The sequence below is a fragment of the Culex quinquefasciatus genome, chromosome 3, assembly GCF_015732765.1.
Source record: "Culex quinquefasciatus strain JHB chromosome 3, VPISU_Cqui_1.0_pri_paternal, whole genome shotgun sequence".
In the NCBI taxonomy this organism is placed as follows: domain Eukaryota; kingdom Metazoa; phylum Arthropoda; class Insecta; order Diptera; family Culicidae; genus Culex; species Culex quinquefasciatus.
This window is the reverse complement of record NC_051863.1, coordinates 140,944,421-140,963,111: the sequence shown is the minus strand read 5'-3', so window position 1 is coordinate 140,963,111 and position 18,691 is coordinate 140,944,421. Positions and strand designations below refer to the sequence as shown.

The 18,691-nt window shown below is 33.9% G+C and overlaps 1 protein-coding gene across 4 annotated transcripts in view; it reads right to left on the bottom strand.

The window, feature by feature from the left end:
• Positions 1 to 18,691, bottom strand: part of LOC6033549 — a 151,525-nt gene that overhangs the window by 82,826 nt on the left and 50,008 nt on the right. For all 4 annotated transcript variants that reach the window (XR_005278337.1, XM_038261785.1, XM_038261786.1 and 1 more), the window contains exons 2-3: positions 1,525 to 1,803; positions 1,045 to 1,332 (exon numbers count right to left, since the gene is read on the bottom strand). Coding sequence is in view for 3 of the 4 variants with exons in the window: in XM_038261785.1 (XP_038117713.1) it covers positions 1,045 to 1,159 (115 nt within the window). In the remaining variant the exon portion in view is untranslated. The remainder of the gene's footprint in view (positions 1 to 1,044; positions 1,333 to 1,524; positions 1,804 to 18,691) is intronic.

The following is an 18,691-nucleotide window of genomic DNA, read 5'->3' as shown; positions in this document are numbered from 1 at the left end:
TCTGACTTTCAAAAAATTTACCAAAACATTGTATGAATTTTGTTAAAAATGTTTTGATATCAATGTCACTCCGGTTTACGGTATTTAAATATCAGAATCACTAGAAACTGTCAAATAATCTGTATTCAAAAATAAAAGTGAAATGTTTGAATACATTGATATTATGGAACAAGTATGGAGTTTTTTTACAAGGTCCAATAAACTTTTTTTTTGCTTTTGGATGTTATTTAAAATTAAAATTTTGTTTATTAAGCCTTTTTAAAAATATTCGAAAAAAAAAATTAAATTGGAGAAATGACTTTTTTATAAGAAACGTATTTAGCTTTCGACCACCCATCGTAATGGTTTTTATTGGATTTAATCGTTGATTTTGCATTTTTCCATTAGATTATTTCCAAAAAGATTTTTTTTAAATCTAAAAGAAATTATAATTCAAAAAAAAGTATGTTTTTGAAAAAAATAAAAATTGCGCAAAAAAAATATTTTGAAACACAGGCGATAATTTGCCGGAATAATAAGACTTGTATTTATATTAGTTTGGCAATAGGGTGACTATGCAAATTTGATGTTGTCAAAAAATGGCATAGTTTTTGAAGATTTGGCATAATTTTAAATCAGTCATTTAATTGCAATTAAATTTCAAAATAATTTCGACTTCAGACGTGTGTTTAAATACAATTTTCTTTTATTGAGCCCGACCATTATTTTATATAATCATTTAACTAAATATGACGTGGATTAAACTATATTTACCAATATCTTTATTCTTGTCCACAAGGCAAAAAAATGCAAACAAATCAAAAATTCACAAACATTCTAGAACTAGATTTCATTCATTTCCAACGCGATTCGGTCACAGCATGTTTCCGCACTATTTATACCGGCAACTGCTGCTAACTCATAATGGAAATCGCATTTCCGCACCGGAAGGCAACCTTTTACTGGAGAACAGCTCAGAACAGCCATGTGAAGTACACACCCACTCACCAAGTCCCCCCTCCCTCCTGCTTTCCCACAAGTTTCGATGTGTGAGTAATCACTTACCTTCCTTCAAACTTGCAACATAAATCTTGATAATGCGGGGCGTCGGCAGCTTCGTCTTCTCGTTGTGGTGGCCCCGGAGCGCGTTGAAGACCGCTTCCTCGACTGCGGCGGCCATGGCGGAAGTGCGGCGCGACTCTATTCTTGCTCTGGTTCTGGGTTCTACGCCGGCGGTGTCCACATTGAGAGGAGGCAGGGGTGGTAGCTTGGTATGTCTCGGGAACGTCGGTTGCGGCTTTCGCTCTTGCACTTTGCACTCGCCCCTTTTCTTGGCAACGCAGGCGGGGTTCTCTGTGGAAATGGAAATAAGTTTTAAAAGTATTAATTTAAAAGCAATTCTTTTAACCAAAGATATTTTTTGATATTTGAGAAAACATGTATGATAAAAAAAAGTTTTTTGAACATTCACCAGCAAAAAATGCTATTTTTGTGCCAAAATAAATCCTAAAATTGTATTAATAAAATATATAGTTTATTTCTCACCTAGAACACCTTGTACTTTTACACAGCTCAACAGGCTTTGTGCTTCGATTCCATGCTGCCCAGCATGATGCTGCTACACACCTTCAGTACGCTTCCCCCTCCAGACCGAGGTGTGGGTGGTATGGGACTCGTGATAAGAAATGCTCCCAGGTACTGATTGCGTTCTGTTCACAGTTGTTCCACTGCGATCACCTGCAGCGCCCCGACTACGACGGCTGTGAATACTTTCTTGCAAGTTTTTCACCCACGATGGTCATGCTGAGGGGAATTGCATCGCACCTTAAAAAGGGGAAAAGAAGAAAGGAGAAAGTCCAGGTTGAGTAAGGTGTTCTTTAGCGATATTTTGCTTTATTTTACTGGGCGTAATGCTTCTACAGAGTGGATTCGATAATTTGAACATCACTAAACTAAATTGAGGTTAATCCGAATTTCAACAATCAAAGGTCAAACACATGTTTGACATTTCAATTCGATTCTTCAAAGGTTTTCAACTAGCGGCAAGCCTATTTTCGGATTACCGAGTTCCCACTGTACCTGAAAGTGATGGCATTGAGCACCATTGGGTCAAAGCAAAAAAAAAGATGAAACAGTTGAGGAAAAAGAAAAAGTGTGTGCAAGTGCAGGAGTGTGTAACAATTGCATTAAACGCAATTTGTCGCGTTGCTGTCGAAGAATACGAAAGTGGGATCATTTGTGCCATGCAAATGAGGGGGTGGCGGGCCGCCCACCCACTTCCGGAAAGCATGGCAAGGCCTAACAAGGTGTTCGTGGTGCTGTTGTCGCAGCACGGCAGATTCAATCTTTTCACATTCATATTCATGAGGACATGAGAAAAAGTTTGGTAAAGAGTTAGTGGAGAAGTTTTCACTTAATCATTTATCTTAAATTTGTGAAACAGATTTAAATTGTAAATTGTACCAAAAAAACAATCACCTAGCAGTTCAATGTGTGTTGACTAAAAATAATTTAAAATAAACATAATAAATTTAAAATAATCGACTGACGATTAGCGTTATCCATTTATTCTTGGTAAAGACCAATGTTGCCATTTTCTATCGCATCAAACGAAAACTTTTAAGTAGGGGAAGGTGGGACAAGACGACCATATAGGGCAAGAGGAACAATCGCTCGTACGGCCGTAATTTTTTACAATTTTGATATTTCCAGCATGAGAAATTGTTGCTAGCAAAGCAATTAGTTGATTATACTACCACATAACCGCCAACACGGCGTAAACGCCCCGGGCATAAGATCGAATGAATTTTTATTTCAAAACCTTCGTTTTCTTATAATATTTGGAAAGTACAAAATAAGGCTCAGGGTTTGTTTTAAGCCTCATTTTATCAAAATGAAATTTTTCCTAGATCAGTATTGTCCGTACCAATAATTTTCACCTATTATAAAGTATGTTTTATCATTTCGTTGTTTTCGTTGAAGGCTTTTTTAAAAACCTTTTTTAAGTGGGGCAAGTGAACCACATGGTTAAGTATGGGAAAAATTCTTGGAAAAATTACGAATTGTTGTAAAAACAAATTTTATTGGGATACTAATGCATAAAAGTACTTAAAACCTAATAATAAATTGTATAAAAAAAATGTTCATACAAAATAAAGCGATATTATTATATTTTCTAGAAAAAAGATCTTAATTGGTAAAATATTATAATTTCGCCTAAAAATGAAAGCAACGCCTCAAATACATCGTAATCTGACGTCTCAAATTGAGAACAGTTAAATTGTTAGCAAATGAACATGCTATTTCATGCATTGCTCCTCTTGCCCCAACGGGTTGTTCGTCTTCCCCACTAGTTGAGTAGAACGTACAGGTTTTTTTCATAGAAACCTGTTCTATAAAAGTCTTAGTCAAGATCTGGGATAAGATGATTATAACAAAATCCGACAGATTTTTTACGTGTTTAATGGGTTTTAACGAGTATTTCCTTAGCTTGAGCTTAATGCTTTAAATGGTTAATTTTAAAAGTTTAATATACCATGGAAAAACATACTAAAACCACCTACGTAGTTGATGCCTTTCTCACTCCTAGATATGCAAAAAAATAAAAAAATAATTCAGATTTGTGATATGTCTGTGTTTCACAGACATTTTATGTTTTATTTCATTTGCGTCAGAAATTTTATAAAAAAAACTTTATACAATTAATATTTTGTAAAAATATCAACCGAAACTTATTTCGTTAGTCTTCAAATGCATAAACACGCAATTTCTGATGGATTTCTATGACAGACATGCACAGACTTTTTTACAGGCATCTTAAAAAACACATGTGACATTCCTGTGATAGGGCTCGAAATCAGGGATGCTTTCGGAATATGAGATAAACTCTATCATCCGCCATATCAAACTTCATGAAATTGAAAAATGTGTCAATCTACGGTCATGCCATTCTTCGCTTATGCATTCTGGCAATTCTGGAACAGGTTCCCGGTGGCCCCTTGGGGACACTCCCGGAATATGAGAGAAACCCTATTATCCGACGAATCAAACTTCATGAAATTCATGGATATGTCAACCAAAGGTCAGCGAATAATTGCATGACACTCCAGAGTGGTTCTGGCAATGGTGTTTTGTGTTTTTAGTAAGTTTTATGGATCAATTTCATCTATCATGAGAGTATTGATATCACATATATGTGAAAAACAGTAAAACATGAACTTTTCGGATGTTCCGGATTTCCGGAACCGGTAGGTCACCTGGCCCTGATATTAATATTTTTGGTCAAAATACAGGTAAATACCTGTCGAATGCAACCCGGAGCATCCTGATTGGTTGAAATTGCCCGGAGATACAGGTCGTCAAAGTTGGGGTCTCAAAAAGGTCCTTTTTCGGTTGTAGCCGATTCCCGGTGGCCACAGTGACCTAATCCGGTTTTCCAGGTCGGTTTCGGAAAGGGGACGTTCTAAGCGTTCATTTGTGACCAAAAAAACCGGAATCGGTCAAAAACTGAATTTTTGACGTTTTTTTAAGTTTTAGGTCGAAAAGGACCCCAATATCTTTAAAGTAACTTTTTTTATGGACGCTCCCCTAGGGGTCGTCCAAGGTTTGTTTGTTTTGTGAAATGTGTATTTATACTATAAATTTAATGTCAGAAAATTTCAAAGCTTTAGCATGTATATAGCAAAAGTTATGGCAAATTTAATTTTCAAAAAGGCCGAAAAGGACCCCAATACCGTAGGAAGGTTAAAATGTTAAAATGTCTGTGTATGTCTGTGCATTTGTCTACAATTCAATTATATCAGTTTACAGCCATAAAAATTGCGTTTTTAGCATTTCAAGACTAACGAAATGAGTTTCGGTTGATATTTTCTCAAAATATTAATTTTATGAAGTTTTTTAAAAGTCAATAAAAAAATGTCTGACATCTGACACTCAAATGTCTGTAAAACACAACCAAAACTGTGCATCTGGCATCCTTGCTCGAAATGTATCTGCAAAAATAATAAAACTTATTTTTTTTTCTTTGGCCAATAGGGTGACCTGAACCGTGTTAGGTTGGTCGTGTGTTAGGTTAGGCAGGATTTTTCGGTCTGCAAACTATTTTCCTTTGAAAGGCCAACTTATCAACTTCCATTTGCGTCTAAGACAGCTAAAATCGATAAAAATCGGGATTTTGCAAAAAATAATACGAAAATGATTATTTTTGGGACCACCCTAGCTCGGTGTAGGGAGGGTTTATGCTCTTTTCAAATGGAATCGCCGCAAAATTGAAACAATATGATTGCAATGCAATGTAAATTCAATTTGATACCATTTATTCACTAGCTCACGCCATGACTGAAGGAGATTATTACTGCAAGCAATGTACCTACAAATTTTCTTCGTGGAATGGACGCTTAGGAGGACCTTTTCAAATATTCATGACCTGGAAAATATTATATCTATATGTATTTCTAAGGAGTCGCGCGATACTTCTTGAATCTTTACCTAAAACCAAGCTTTGTGAATGATCGTGCGCCTCCATCAAACTATATGAAAAAACTTAAATATTTTAGATTTTTTTTTTAAATATTTTCTTGGTCACGAATATTTGAAAAGGACCCTTTAAGCGACCTTTCGACGAAGAAATTTTTTCGGTTCATTGATTTGCAATAATAATCACCTTCCACCAGGGCGTGTAGCTTGTTGAAGACATCAAATAAAAATATCTATCTATTTTCTTAAATTATCTTTTGATTTGTTGTTTTTAATACTGGTATGATCATGGGTAAGATTATAATTTACGTTAGTTTTTTTTAATTCTTAGGCATTTTGCAAATTTTCGAACGAAGCATAAATATTAATAGTAGACTGACTCAGTATAGGAAAATTTTAAAATTATTAAGTCAAACCAAAACAAAGTCAAGACTTGTGGCCATTAACCTAAACAAGATATACGCCAATGATGTTGACATGAATTTACAAAAATTGCTAACATTAGCTGAAAAGGTGACTTTTCCCCTACAAAAAAGTAAGGGAAGTGACAATGACATACTGTTGAAATATACACGCAACCGAGATCGGCGGAAATTCGTGCGGAATCCCTCCCGAACCGAGTGAAAAATACTTCCAGACGCGGACAGGTGAGAAGTCTCTCTCGATTTTTGAGAGGGATTTCCGCAAGAAATATTTCGAGCTAAAACAAATCAATTTTACACACACAATCATGACTGCGCTCATGTATTGGTAATGTTTTGGATTGGTTTGCCACTTTGAGTGTGTTGGTGACATATGCAGTAGTTGCAATAGTATTAGTGTGTTCCATTCCGGTAAAAATGGCTTCCTTGTAAGGAAAAATAAAATGCTTAATTTGGTCAAAAACTGTTTTATTCACAACACAAACATGAACATCACACACTTATTTATCACGTGGCACAAAAAAAAACACTTCTGGAAGCTTTCAGCTCTCGCAAACGGTGCCGTCGGGGGCCTTGTCGTTTTGCACACCCGGCCTTGTCATTTTGGAACACCCGGCTCGATCTCGTCATTCTGCACTTTTCGTTGCGGCCGGAACTCGATCTCCACTAGCCCGCGGCCTGCGGCCCGCCTTTGCAGTTGCATTGAATATGCCGTAAATCCTCCAACGAACCAACGAGCTGAAAACATTGGAGATGAAATTAGGCTTAAGTTAATCATCCAAATCAATGATTGCTATTATATCAACTAACCTTTTCGAGCTGCAAGATCTGGTAACCAATTGGTTGATCTGGAATTTCAATAATTTCAATCGATTCCGGACGGAATTCTCCGGAAATTTGTTCCCGACAACGCAGAAAATGTCCCGTTGCAAACGAACTAAACCGCAACTTTCAGCCAACTGTCACAACACACACAGCAAAGGCCCGTCCAAGAAAATTGATGATAGAAGGTATGACAGTTTTCTTTTGACTCAACATAAAATAAGATCAATAAATAATTATTTTTATACAAAAACTTGCAGCGAAATAGTTTTCCTTAACTGGTGTAAAATGTTACGATTTTTGTTTAAATTTCCCTGAATGAAAAAAAAACATAACAATGTATTTCGATTGCGACAATTGGAAAAATGAAAAGTTCCGCATACCTTTAGTAACTCAGAAACTTTGTGCATTTCACTGCATTTAGCAGCACGGTTACCGTTCTTATATAGCAATAAGAAAAGTATTGCACTTAGAAAAAAATTAAAAATTGTTAGAATGTGTGAAGGTTTAAAAGTCAAAATGTCAAAATGTCAAAATGTCAAAATGTCAAAATGTCAAAATGTCAAAATGTCAAAATGTCAAAATGTCAAACTGTCAAAATGTCAAAATGTCAAAATTTCAAAATGTCAAAATGTCAAAATGTCAAAATGTCAAAATGTCAAAATGTCAAAATGTCAAAATGTCAAAATGTCAAAATGTCAAATTGTCAAAATGTCAAAATGTCAAAATGTCAAAATGTCAAAATGTCAAAATGTCAAAATGTCAAAATGTCAAAATGTCAAAATGTCAAAATGTCAAAATGTCAAAATGTCAAAATGTCAAAATGTCAAAATGTCAAAATGTCAAAATGTCAAATTGTCAAATTGTCAAATTGTCAAAATTTTAAACAATTAAAAAATTAAACAATTAAACAATTAAACAATTAAAACATTAAACAATTAAACAATTAAACAATTAAACAATTAAACAATTAAACAATTAAACAATTAAACAATTAAACAATTAAACAATTAAACAATTAAACAATTAAACAATTAAACAATTAAACAATTAAACAATTAAACAATTAAACAATTAAACAATTAAACAATTAAACAATTAAACAATTAAACAATTAAACAATTAAACAATTAAACAATTAAACAATTAAACAATTAAACAATTAAACAATTAAACAATTAAACAATTAAACAATTAAACAATTAAACAATTTAACAATTTAACAATTAAACAATTAAACAATTAAACAATTAAACAATTAAACAATTAAACAATTAAACAATTCTCGATTAAATTTTCAAAAGGTCCTATCTGCATAGGAAACCCATGAGGGATAGGTTGTTTTGAAAATTTAATCTAGAATTAAACAATTTAACAAAAAAACAATTAAACAATTGAACAATTAAACAATTAAACAATTAAACAATTAAACAATTAAACAATTAAACAATTAAACAATTAAACAATTAAACAATTAAACAATTAAACAATTAAACAATTAAACAATTAAACAATTAAACAATTAAACAATTAAACAATTAAACAATTAAACAATTAAACAATTAAACAATTAAACAATTAAACAATTAAACAATTAAACAATTAAACAATTAAACAATTAAACAATTAAACAATTAAACAATTAAACAATTAAACAATTAAACAATTAAACAATTAAACAATTAAACAATTAAACAATTAAACAATTAAACAATTAAACAATTAAACAATTAAACAATTAGACAATTAAACAATTAAACAATTAAACAATTAAACAATTAAACAATTAAACAATTAAACAATTAAACAATTAAACAATTAAACAATTAAACAATTAAACAATTAAACAATTAAACAATTAAACAATTAAACAATTAAACAATTAAACAATTAAACAATTAAACAATTAAACAATTAAATAATTAAACAATTAAACAATTAAACAATCAAACAATTAAACAATTAAACAATTAAACAATTAAACAATTAAACAATTAAACAATTAAACAATTAAACAATTTAACAATAAAACAATTTAACAATAAAACAATTAAACAATTGAACAATTAAACAATTAAACAATTAAACAATTAAACAATTAAACAATTAAACAATTAAACAATTAAACAATTAAACAATTAAACAATTAAACAATTAAACAATAAAACAATAAAACAATTAAACAATTAAACAATTAAACAATTAAACAATTGAACAATTGAACAATTAAACAATTAAACAATTAAACAATTAAACAATTAAACAATTAAACAATTAAACAATTAAACAATTAAACAATTAAACAATTAAACAATTAAACAATTAAACAATTAAACAATTAAACAATTAAACAATTAAACAATTTAACAATTTAACAATTTAACAATTTAACAATTAAACAATTAAACAATAAAACAATAAAACAATAAAACAATTAAACAATTAAACAATTAAACAATTAAACAATTAAACAATTAAACAATTAATCATTTAAACAATTAAACAATTAAACAATTAAACAATTAAACAATTAAACAATTAAACAATTAAACAATTAAACAATTAAACAATTAAACAATTAAACAATTAAACAATTAAACAATTAAACAATTAAACAATTAAACAATTAAACAATTAAACAATTAAACAATTAAACAATTAAACAATTAAACAATTAAACAATTAAACAATTAAACAATTAAACAATTAAACAATTAAACAATTAAACAATTAAACAATTAAACAATTAAACAATTAAACAATTAAACAATTAAACAATTAAACAATTAAACAATTAAACAATTAAACAATTAAACAATTAAACAATTAAACAATTAAACAATTAAACAATTAAACAATTAAACAATTAAACAATTAAACAATTAAACAATTAAACAATTAAACAATTAAACAATTAAACAATTAAACAATTAAACAATTAAACAATTAAACAATTAAACAATTAAACAATTAAACAATTAAACAATTAAACAATTAAACAATTAAACAATTAAACAATTAAACAATTAAACAATTAAACAATTAAACAATTAAACAATTAAACAATTAAACAATTAAACAATTAAACAATTAAATAATTAAACAATTAAACAATTAAACAATTAAATAATTAAACAATTAAACAATTAAACAATCAAACAATTAAACAATTAAACAATTAAACAATTAAACAATTAAACAATTAAACAATTAAACAATTTAACAATAAAACAATAAAACAATTGAACAATTAAACAATTAAACAATTAAACAATTAAACAATTAAACAATTAAACAATTAAACAATTAAACAATTAAACAACTAAACAATTAAACAATTAAACAATTAAACAATTAAACAATAAAACAATTAAACAATTAAACAATTTTAAGCAATTTAACAATTAAACAATTAAACAATTAATTAATTAAACAATTAATTAATTAAACAATTAGATTATGTCAGTCTTACTTGCACCACACTGTTAAGTGAATTTGTGCTGATCGGCGATACAAATTAAGCACGCATACTTGTTCACAGCACGGACGTGTGAGATGCAACTGCCCTTCGAGTGTTTACGTTCTTGGTCAATGAATTTGAAACATTTCGACATTTTTCTGTGATGGTATGCGTGAATTTTCGAGACCGTTCAAATCGGGAGGGTTTTCCGCGCGATTTCAGCACTGTTCCACTCAAATCAAATTGGGAGGGCCTCCCTCAACGATTTCTCGTTTGCGTGTATGGAAAGGGTTTAATATTTACACTTTACCAAGGACTGCCTAAACCCAAGGTCAAAGGCGTGTTTTTATCGTTATAAAAATGTGATTGATGAAGTGCTACAACAAACTTGATTGAATGAGGTTTTAATCAACGTTTGAGATGCAGGTCTCATTCTCTCCAACCCGTCCTTGCAACAAAATAGTTTCTCGAAATTTTCAACACCTCCGGCCGGTATCGTAAAGAACACCAAATCAAATTATGACAAGCATTTTAGGAACTTTCTGGTGGCAGGCAGCAGCCGCTCCGTTACTTGACACGTTCCACGGATACACACAATAAACTTAATCCATCGGAGAAGAGCTCCTTTGTGGCGGAGATGATGGTGGCTTCTTAAGGCCTCAAAGCTCCCTCCCTCGACATTCCACTCAGTTTCCCATCGAAATCCTCATTGAATGAATACACTCAACGCACTAAACAGGCCGGATATTGTTGAGTTGAGAGCGAGCCACCACCAGTCAGTAGCAGAGCCAGGGCCAAGAATGAAAGTGGGATTCTTGGGATTGCTATTCCTGGCATTACGAAGGACCTCCTCCCACACTGCTGTGGACTCTGTGAGTGGCATTGTGGTGAGAAATTTCCAGTCGATTAAATTACTTTTGTCCGACTCCGAGTCCTCTCGAAACCACTCCGAAAAGCCGGAGTTGAGCCGGCGGAGGAAGTGGACAATTCCGGAGGCAGATCTGTTATTGAGCTCGATGTTTAATTAACACCAATTAAGGCAAACAATAATTCTCCAGATCCTAAGTTTGCTAGCGTTGATTATTGCCGGGCATTTATCTCACTTTATCCATGGTCAATGTTGCGGTCGGTGGGACACCATGGCATTGATGAACACAGTTGGGTGACAGTTTGAATTGAGCAGGAAGAGAAAAACTCATTTTTTTTTTTGTTTTCTGGGTATTGTGTATTTGTCGACGTTCATTAACTTTGGTTTGTTGGAGAGATCCCATGGGATTAGATCTTGGATTAGATGATATTTTGGATGAGATAATATAACCAAATCGCATTAGCGAAATCCAATTTTTTGTCTTTTTTGGGGGAAGAACACGGTGAAGCTATTTTGCAGGAAAAGTCTAAAAAAGTCATATTATTTAAATGGTGTGGGATAGAAGATTGCGCTATCCCTGTGTAGTAAACCATGAAATTGATCAAAATCCTCGTCAAAATTTAATTTATTTATCTCTTCCAAACAAAATAAAAACAATCACACGTCCGTCTTCTCCAAATTATTCCAACAGAATGACACATGCGAGAGACGCGCTCTCACTCTCACGTCAGACGCATACGCATCAGCTCCCTATTCCTAAACGTCAACATTTTCTCTCGCAAACAATAGCAGTGATGCCAAATACACTTGAAGGAATTAAAAAGTCTGCAAAAGAACCTTTTTCTTATCAACATCAATTCTGCTACGAATGTTTTTGTTTTTTATTAGTTTCCTGTTGGTCGTATTCTCTACATTACCCCCCTTCTCTACTCTTTTGTTCTTTGAATATTTGTATAAAAAAAACATATTACTCAAAATTTATATTATATTAAAAGTAAAAAAAATATTGAAAATTTTATCACACATTCAATAATAAAAAATGATTATGTCTTTTACGTTTCCAAATCAAATCACATGTTTTCAAAAATACTTTTCATTTCTTCTGTTTGAAATCATTCTCATTTATTTCACCCCTCGAAATTAAGTCTCTAGCTCAACTCTATTCAACTCAATTGCAACTTCAAAACATACTGGAAATTCCAAATACATTTTTATCAAGCACTACTAAATCTTCATTAAAATAATTTTCATTTATTCCTCTTTTTAGGTCAATTTTCAGTTCAATTTAAAGGAATGTAGATTTCTAGGCAACCGTTTCTTGAAATTGTACCTTCAATCCCGATTTAAATATTCAAACCCATCGCAATACATTTAATTGTTTTAGATTTCATTTGTTTGAAATCTTTCTCTTTTATTTAACCCTTGAAATTAAATCTCTAACTCAATTTATGCTCTAGCTCAACTACATTGCAACTTCGAAATCTACTGAAAATTCTATGTTCCTTGCAGTTAAATCAAGTGTCTCCAAATCTACTTCATTGGAATATTTTTTTTTATTCTTCTGTTGAAAGTCAATCTTTCGTTCAATTAAAAGGTGTGTAGTTTTCTAGGCAACAATTCCTTAAAATTGTATCTTCCAAACCTAATTGAAATACTCAAACCCATGGCAGAGCAGTCTTCTGCTTTGGATTTCTTCTTTTTTTTTTTATATCATTCTCATTTATATCGCCCTTTGAAATTAATTCTCTAGTTCATATCATATGTAACTTCAAATTCTACTGGAAATGCCAAATGTATTTTAATCAGGTACTACCAAATCTTCGTTGAAATTATTTTCATTTATTTCTCCTTTTAAAGGCAATTTTAAGTTCAATTAAAAGTCTTGTAGATTTCTAGGCTACCGATTCTCGAAAATGAAACCAGATATAAATACTCAAACTTATAGCAAAACATATAATTGTTGCCGATTTCTACTGTTTGAAAACTTTCTCATTTATTTAATCTCTGAAATTAATTCACTATCTCAATTTATGCTCTAGCTCGACCTAGAGCTCAACTCATTCTCTAGTTCAACTAAATTGCAACTTCAAAACCTATTAGAAATTCCAAACCAAGTATCCTCAAATCTACTTCAACGAAATTGTAATTTATTCCTCTTTTGAGAGTCCGTCTTTAGTTTATAGAAAGCTTGTAGTTTTCTAGAATACCGTTTTTTTTTGAAAATTTAGCTTTTTTTTTAGAACCTTATTACCACTGCGACCAATTATAGGCATTGTAGCTTCTAAACCGATCAAAATTACTCAAACCCATTGCAGAATATTTTACTGTTTTCGATTAATTTGATTTGAAATCATTCTCATTTAGGGTATATTGCTATTTTGGACCTGCTATGCTCCTATTTTGCCCCTCGAAAATCATTCTCTAGTTCAATAAATCAATTAATTACCGGCAATTTCAAACTTATTTCAGTTTATTCAAGTATCATTAAATCATCGTCATTTAAATAATTTTCAATTATTTCTACTTTGAGAATCAATCTTCAGTTCAACTAAAATTTGGGTAGATTTTAAGGCTATCGTTTCCCATTTGTGCTTTCAGAACTGATTTAAATACTCAAACCCATTTCAGAACATTCTACTACTTCCGATTTCTTCTGTTTGAAATCATTCTCAATTATTTACCCCTTGAAATTAATTCTCTAGCTTATCTCAATTGTAACTTCTAAACTTACTGGAAATTCAAGATTCTTTGCAGTTAAATCACTCCATTCTACTTCATTTAAATAAATGTCATGTATTCGTCTTTTGAGAGTCAATCTTTCGTTCAATTAAAAAAAGGCGTGTAGTTTTCTAGGCTACCGTTTTTTTAAATTGTAACTTCCAACCCAGATTAAAACACTCACACCTGAGACAAAGTATTCTACTGCTTCCGATTTCTTCTATTTTTTTTTGTCATTCTCATTTATTTCGCCCATCGAAAATAATTCTCTAGCTCAATTATTCTCAATTGTACCTCCAATACTTACTAGAAATGCCAAATGCATTTTAATAATTTTCTTATATTTTTCCTTTTAAAGGCAATTTTCAGTTCAATTAAAAGGCGTGTAGATTTCCAGGCTACCGATTTTCGAAACGTAGCTTCAAATCAGATTCAAATACTCAAACCTATTGCAAAACATATAACTGTGGCCGATTTCTACTGTTTGAAATCTTTCTCATTTATTTAATCCTTGAAATTAATTCTCTATCTCAAGTCTACTTTAACGAAATAAATGTCATTTATTCTTCCTTTGAGAGTCCATCTTGAGTTCAATTAAAAGGCGTATAGTTTTCTAGGCTATAGTTTCTTGAAATTGTAACTTCTAAACCGATTGATAATATTCATACCCATTGCAAAATTGCATTCTATCGTTCTTTTTTATTATTATTATTTCGCACCTATAAGTTCATTCTCTAGTTGAATTACTCAATTACTTATTGGAAATTTCAAATGCATTGCTGTTTAATCAAGTATCAAAATCATTTTCATTGAAATAATTCTCATTTATTTCTCTTTTGAGAATCAATTTTCATTTCCACTAAACTTTTTTTTAGTTTCTAGGCTATCGCTTCCAAAATTTTTGCTTTCAAAACTAATTGAAATACTCAATCCCATTTCAGAACATTCTACTGCTTCCGATTTCTTTTGTTTGAAATCATTCTCATTTAATTACCGCTTGAAATTAATTCTCTAGCTCATCTCAATTGTAACTTCTAAACTTACTGGAAATACCAAATTCCTTGCAGTTAAATCACTTCATTCTTCTCCATTGAAATAAATTTCATATTTTTTTTTAAAGATTCAATCTTTCGTTCAATTAAAAAGGCGTGTAGTTTCTAGGCTACCGTTTTTTAAAATTGCAACTTCAATACAATCCAGAAATACTCAAGCCCATGACAGAGCATTCTACTGCTTCCGATTCCTTCTTTTTTTTTTTAATTCATGCTCATTCATTTCGCCCCTCGAAATAAATTCTCTAGGTCAATTTATTCTCCTCATGTCGATTGCAACTTCAAAATTTACTCCAGATTCAAAAAAAAAACAAAGCAATCCACTTTAACGACCCACGGGTCTTTTGTCGTTTTGTTGCAAGTTTCTACTCATTTCTAGGCGTCCGAAGGTTATGTGTGGTGAGTCACTCAAAACCTCTTTTACGCAAATGGACCGACGTTTTACTTCCCCATCCGATAGAAGGCGTGATCAGGAAAATCTCGTCTCGAATTTCAATCATCGTCCAATCATCGTCAAATCATTTTCAATGAAATAATTTTCATACATTCTTCTATTGAGTTTCAATCTTTGGTTCAATTAAAAGGCGTGTAGTTTTTAGGCTACCGTTTCTTAAAATTGCAACTTCAATACAATCCAGGAATACTTAAGCCCATGACAGAGCATTCTACTGCTTCCGATCTCTTCTTTTTTTTTTCAAAAAAATTCATACTCATTTATTTCGCCCCTCGAAATAAATTCTCTATGTCAATTTATTCTCCTCATGTCGATTGCAACTTCAAAATTTACTCCAGATTCCAATCATCGTCAAATCATTTTCAATGAAATAATTTTCAAACATTCCTCTATTGAGTTTCAATCTTTGGTTCAATTAAAAGGCGTGTAGTTTTACAGGCTACCGTTTCTTAAAATTGTAACTTCCAAACCTGATTGAAAACAAAAATACCCAAATTAAACCCAGTTCGATACGTGGCTTCCACCTGACCTTTTTTTTATAGATTTGTATTTACTACTCCTTCAGGGCCGAGATCATTGTGATTGGGAACGAACGCCCGCTCAATCACCTTTTTTATCATAAACCAGTATTCGTAAAAATATAACCATCTTTCTATTTGTTTTTAATTGCTTAAGCTCTCTTTAGCTATTTTTTTTTTGTTTGTTTTAGCTCTCTTTAGCTATTTTTTTTGTTTTAGCTCTCTTTAGCTAGATACTATTTTTTTTGGTTCTCTTTCAATAGTTGGGGCATTCGCCAACTATTGTTTTGTTATTTTAGCTCTCTTTAGCTAGTTGGGGCATTCGCCAACTTTTGTACATATTTGCTCTCTTTAGCTTGTTGGGGCGTTCGCCAACTTTCATTAGAACTCTTCAGTTGGTTGGGAGATTCGCCAACCACCCCCTTCACATTATCACAATCATCTCATTTTCATTCCTTTCTTTATTCACACTATACTCACCTACCGACTATGCCATGTAGTAAACCATGAAATTGATCAAAATCCTCGTCAAAATTTAATTTATTTATCTCTTCCAAACAAAATAAAAACAATCACACGTCCGTCTTCTCCAAATTATTCCAACAGAATGACACATGCGAGAGACGCGCTCTCACTCTCACGTCAGACGCATACGCATCAGCTCCCTATTCCTAAACGTCAACATTTTCTCTCGCAAACAATAGCAGTGATGCCAAATACACTTGAAGGAATTAAAAAGTCTGCAAAAGAACCTTTTTCTTATCAACATCAATTCTGCTACGAATGTTTTTGTTTTTTATTAGTTTCCTGTTGGTCGTATTCTCTACACCCTGTACCCGGCCAACTGTCAGTCGTGAGTGCCGTTGCGCATCAGGCTAGCAGTGGTGTGAGTGACTTCCGTCAACAGTGGGTTCTCTTGGATCTGTCAAACCCTCGCGTGCTAAACTCACACTGCTGGGGGCTTCTCGTCGGAGCCGGACGCACAATTGGCGATCCTGCCAGGTTTTTCACTTTTTTTCAGTGAAAAAAAATATTCTGGAGAAAAACGGTTCTGCCCTACGAGAAGCCCTCAACAGTGTTGAAAAAGTGTAAGTGTTTTGAGCAACGGTGGCGGAGAGTACACGGCGCTGGGTACTCTTTCTGTTAGAGGAAGGGTAAGTAAATTTTCTGTGTATTTTGATGCTGTGAAACAGCGTGGCTTAGCAACTGGACTCCTGGCCATTTTGCAGAGGATTTTCCCTGCAGTGTATTGTTTTGAGGTGGATGGAAGATGGCTATTAGAATATTGACAGATCCACTTCTTGAGTTTGGGAAGGAAGCTATGGAATCCTCTGAAAATACGGCACACATTTTGTTGACATTTTTTATCAGTCTCGATGGCAGGCAAAATAAGCCATGTATAAACGCTGATTGATCTAACGACTTTTGACCCAAATTGCCTTCAGCAAGACCGATTTATCGAGTGTATGCCAGGGTGCAAGATTTTCTGGTTCACGGGAGGTGGTAAGAGATAACGCAAGAATTTAATGGGTATTAGAGATGAAGACGCTTAGAGCAGATCCTGCTTGTGTGGCGTTCCTTGGTGGAACGTCAACAAGTAGAAGGCGAGAAGTGGTCCGCCAAACCCCAGTGAGACGCTTGGGGCAGATCCTGCTTGTGTGACGTTCCTTGGTGGAACGTCAACAAGTAGAAGGCGAGAAGTGGTCCGCCAAACCCCAGTGAGACGCTTGGGGCAGATCCTGCTTGTGTGGCGTTCCTTGGTGGAACGGCAACAAGTAGAAGGCGAGAAGTGGTCCGCCAAACCCCAGTGAGACGCTTGGGGCAGATCCTGCTTGTGTGGCGTTCCTTGGTGGAACGGCAACAAGTAGAAGGCGAGAAGTGGTCCGCCAAACCCCAGTGAGACGCTTGGGGCAGATCCTGCTTGTGTGACGTTCCTTGGTGGAACGTCAACAAGTAGAAGGCGAGAAGTGGTCCGCCAAACCCCAGTGAGACGCTTGGGGCAGATCCTGCTTGTGTGGCGTTCCTTGGTGGAACGTCAACAAGTAGAAGGCGAGAAGTGGTTCGCCAAACCCCAGTGAGACGCTTGGGGCAGATCCTGCTTGTGTGGCGTTCCTTGGTGGAACGTCAACAAGTAGAAGGCGAGAAGTGGTCCGCCAAACCCCAGTGAGACGCTTGGGGCAGATCCTGCTTGTGTGGCGTTCCTTGGTGGAACGTCAACAAGTAGAAGGCGAGAAGTGGTCCGCCAAACCCCAGTGAGACGCTTGGGGCAGATCCTGCTTGTGTGACGTTCCTTGGTGGAACGTCAACAAGTAGAAGGCGAGAAGTGGTCCGCCAAACCCCAGTGAGACGCTTGGGGCAGATCCTGCTTGTGTGGCGTTCCTTGGTGGAACGTCAACAAGTAGAAGGCGAGAAGTGGTCCGCCAAACCCCAGTGAGACGCTTGGGGCAGATCCTGCTTGTGTGGCGTTCCTTGGTGGAACGTCAACAAGTAGAAGGCGAGAAGTGGTCCGCCAAACGCCAGTGAGATGCTTGGGGAAGATCCTGCTTGTGTGGCGTTCCTTGGTGGAACGTCAACAAGTAGAAGGCGAGAAGTGGTCCGCCAAACCCCAGTGAGACGCTTGGGGCAGATCCTGCTTGTGTGACGTTCCTTGGTGGAACGTCAACAAGTAGAAGGCGAGAAGTGGTCCGCCAAACCACAGTGAGACGCTTGGGGCAGATCCTGCTTGTGTGGCGTTCCTTGGTGGAACGTCAACAAGTAGAAGGCGAGAAGTGGTCTGCCAAACCCCGGTGAGACGCTCATGCTTGTGTGGCGTTCCATGGTGAAACGTCAACAAGTAGAAGGCGAGCAGAGGCTTGCCAAATCCCAGTAAGACGCTTGGGACAGATCCTGCATTTGTGGCGTACCTTGTAGGATCGCCAACATG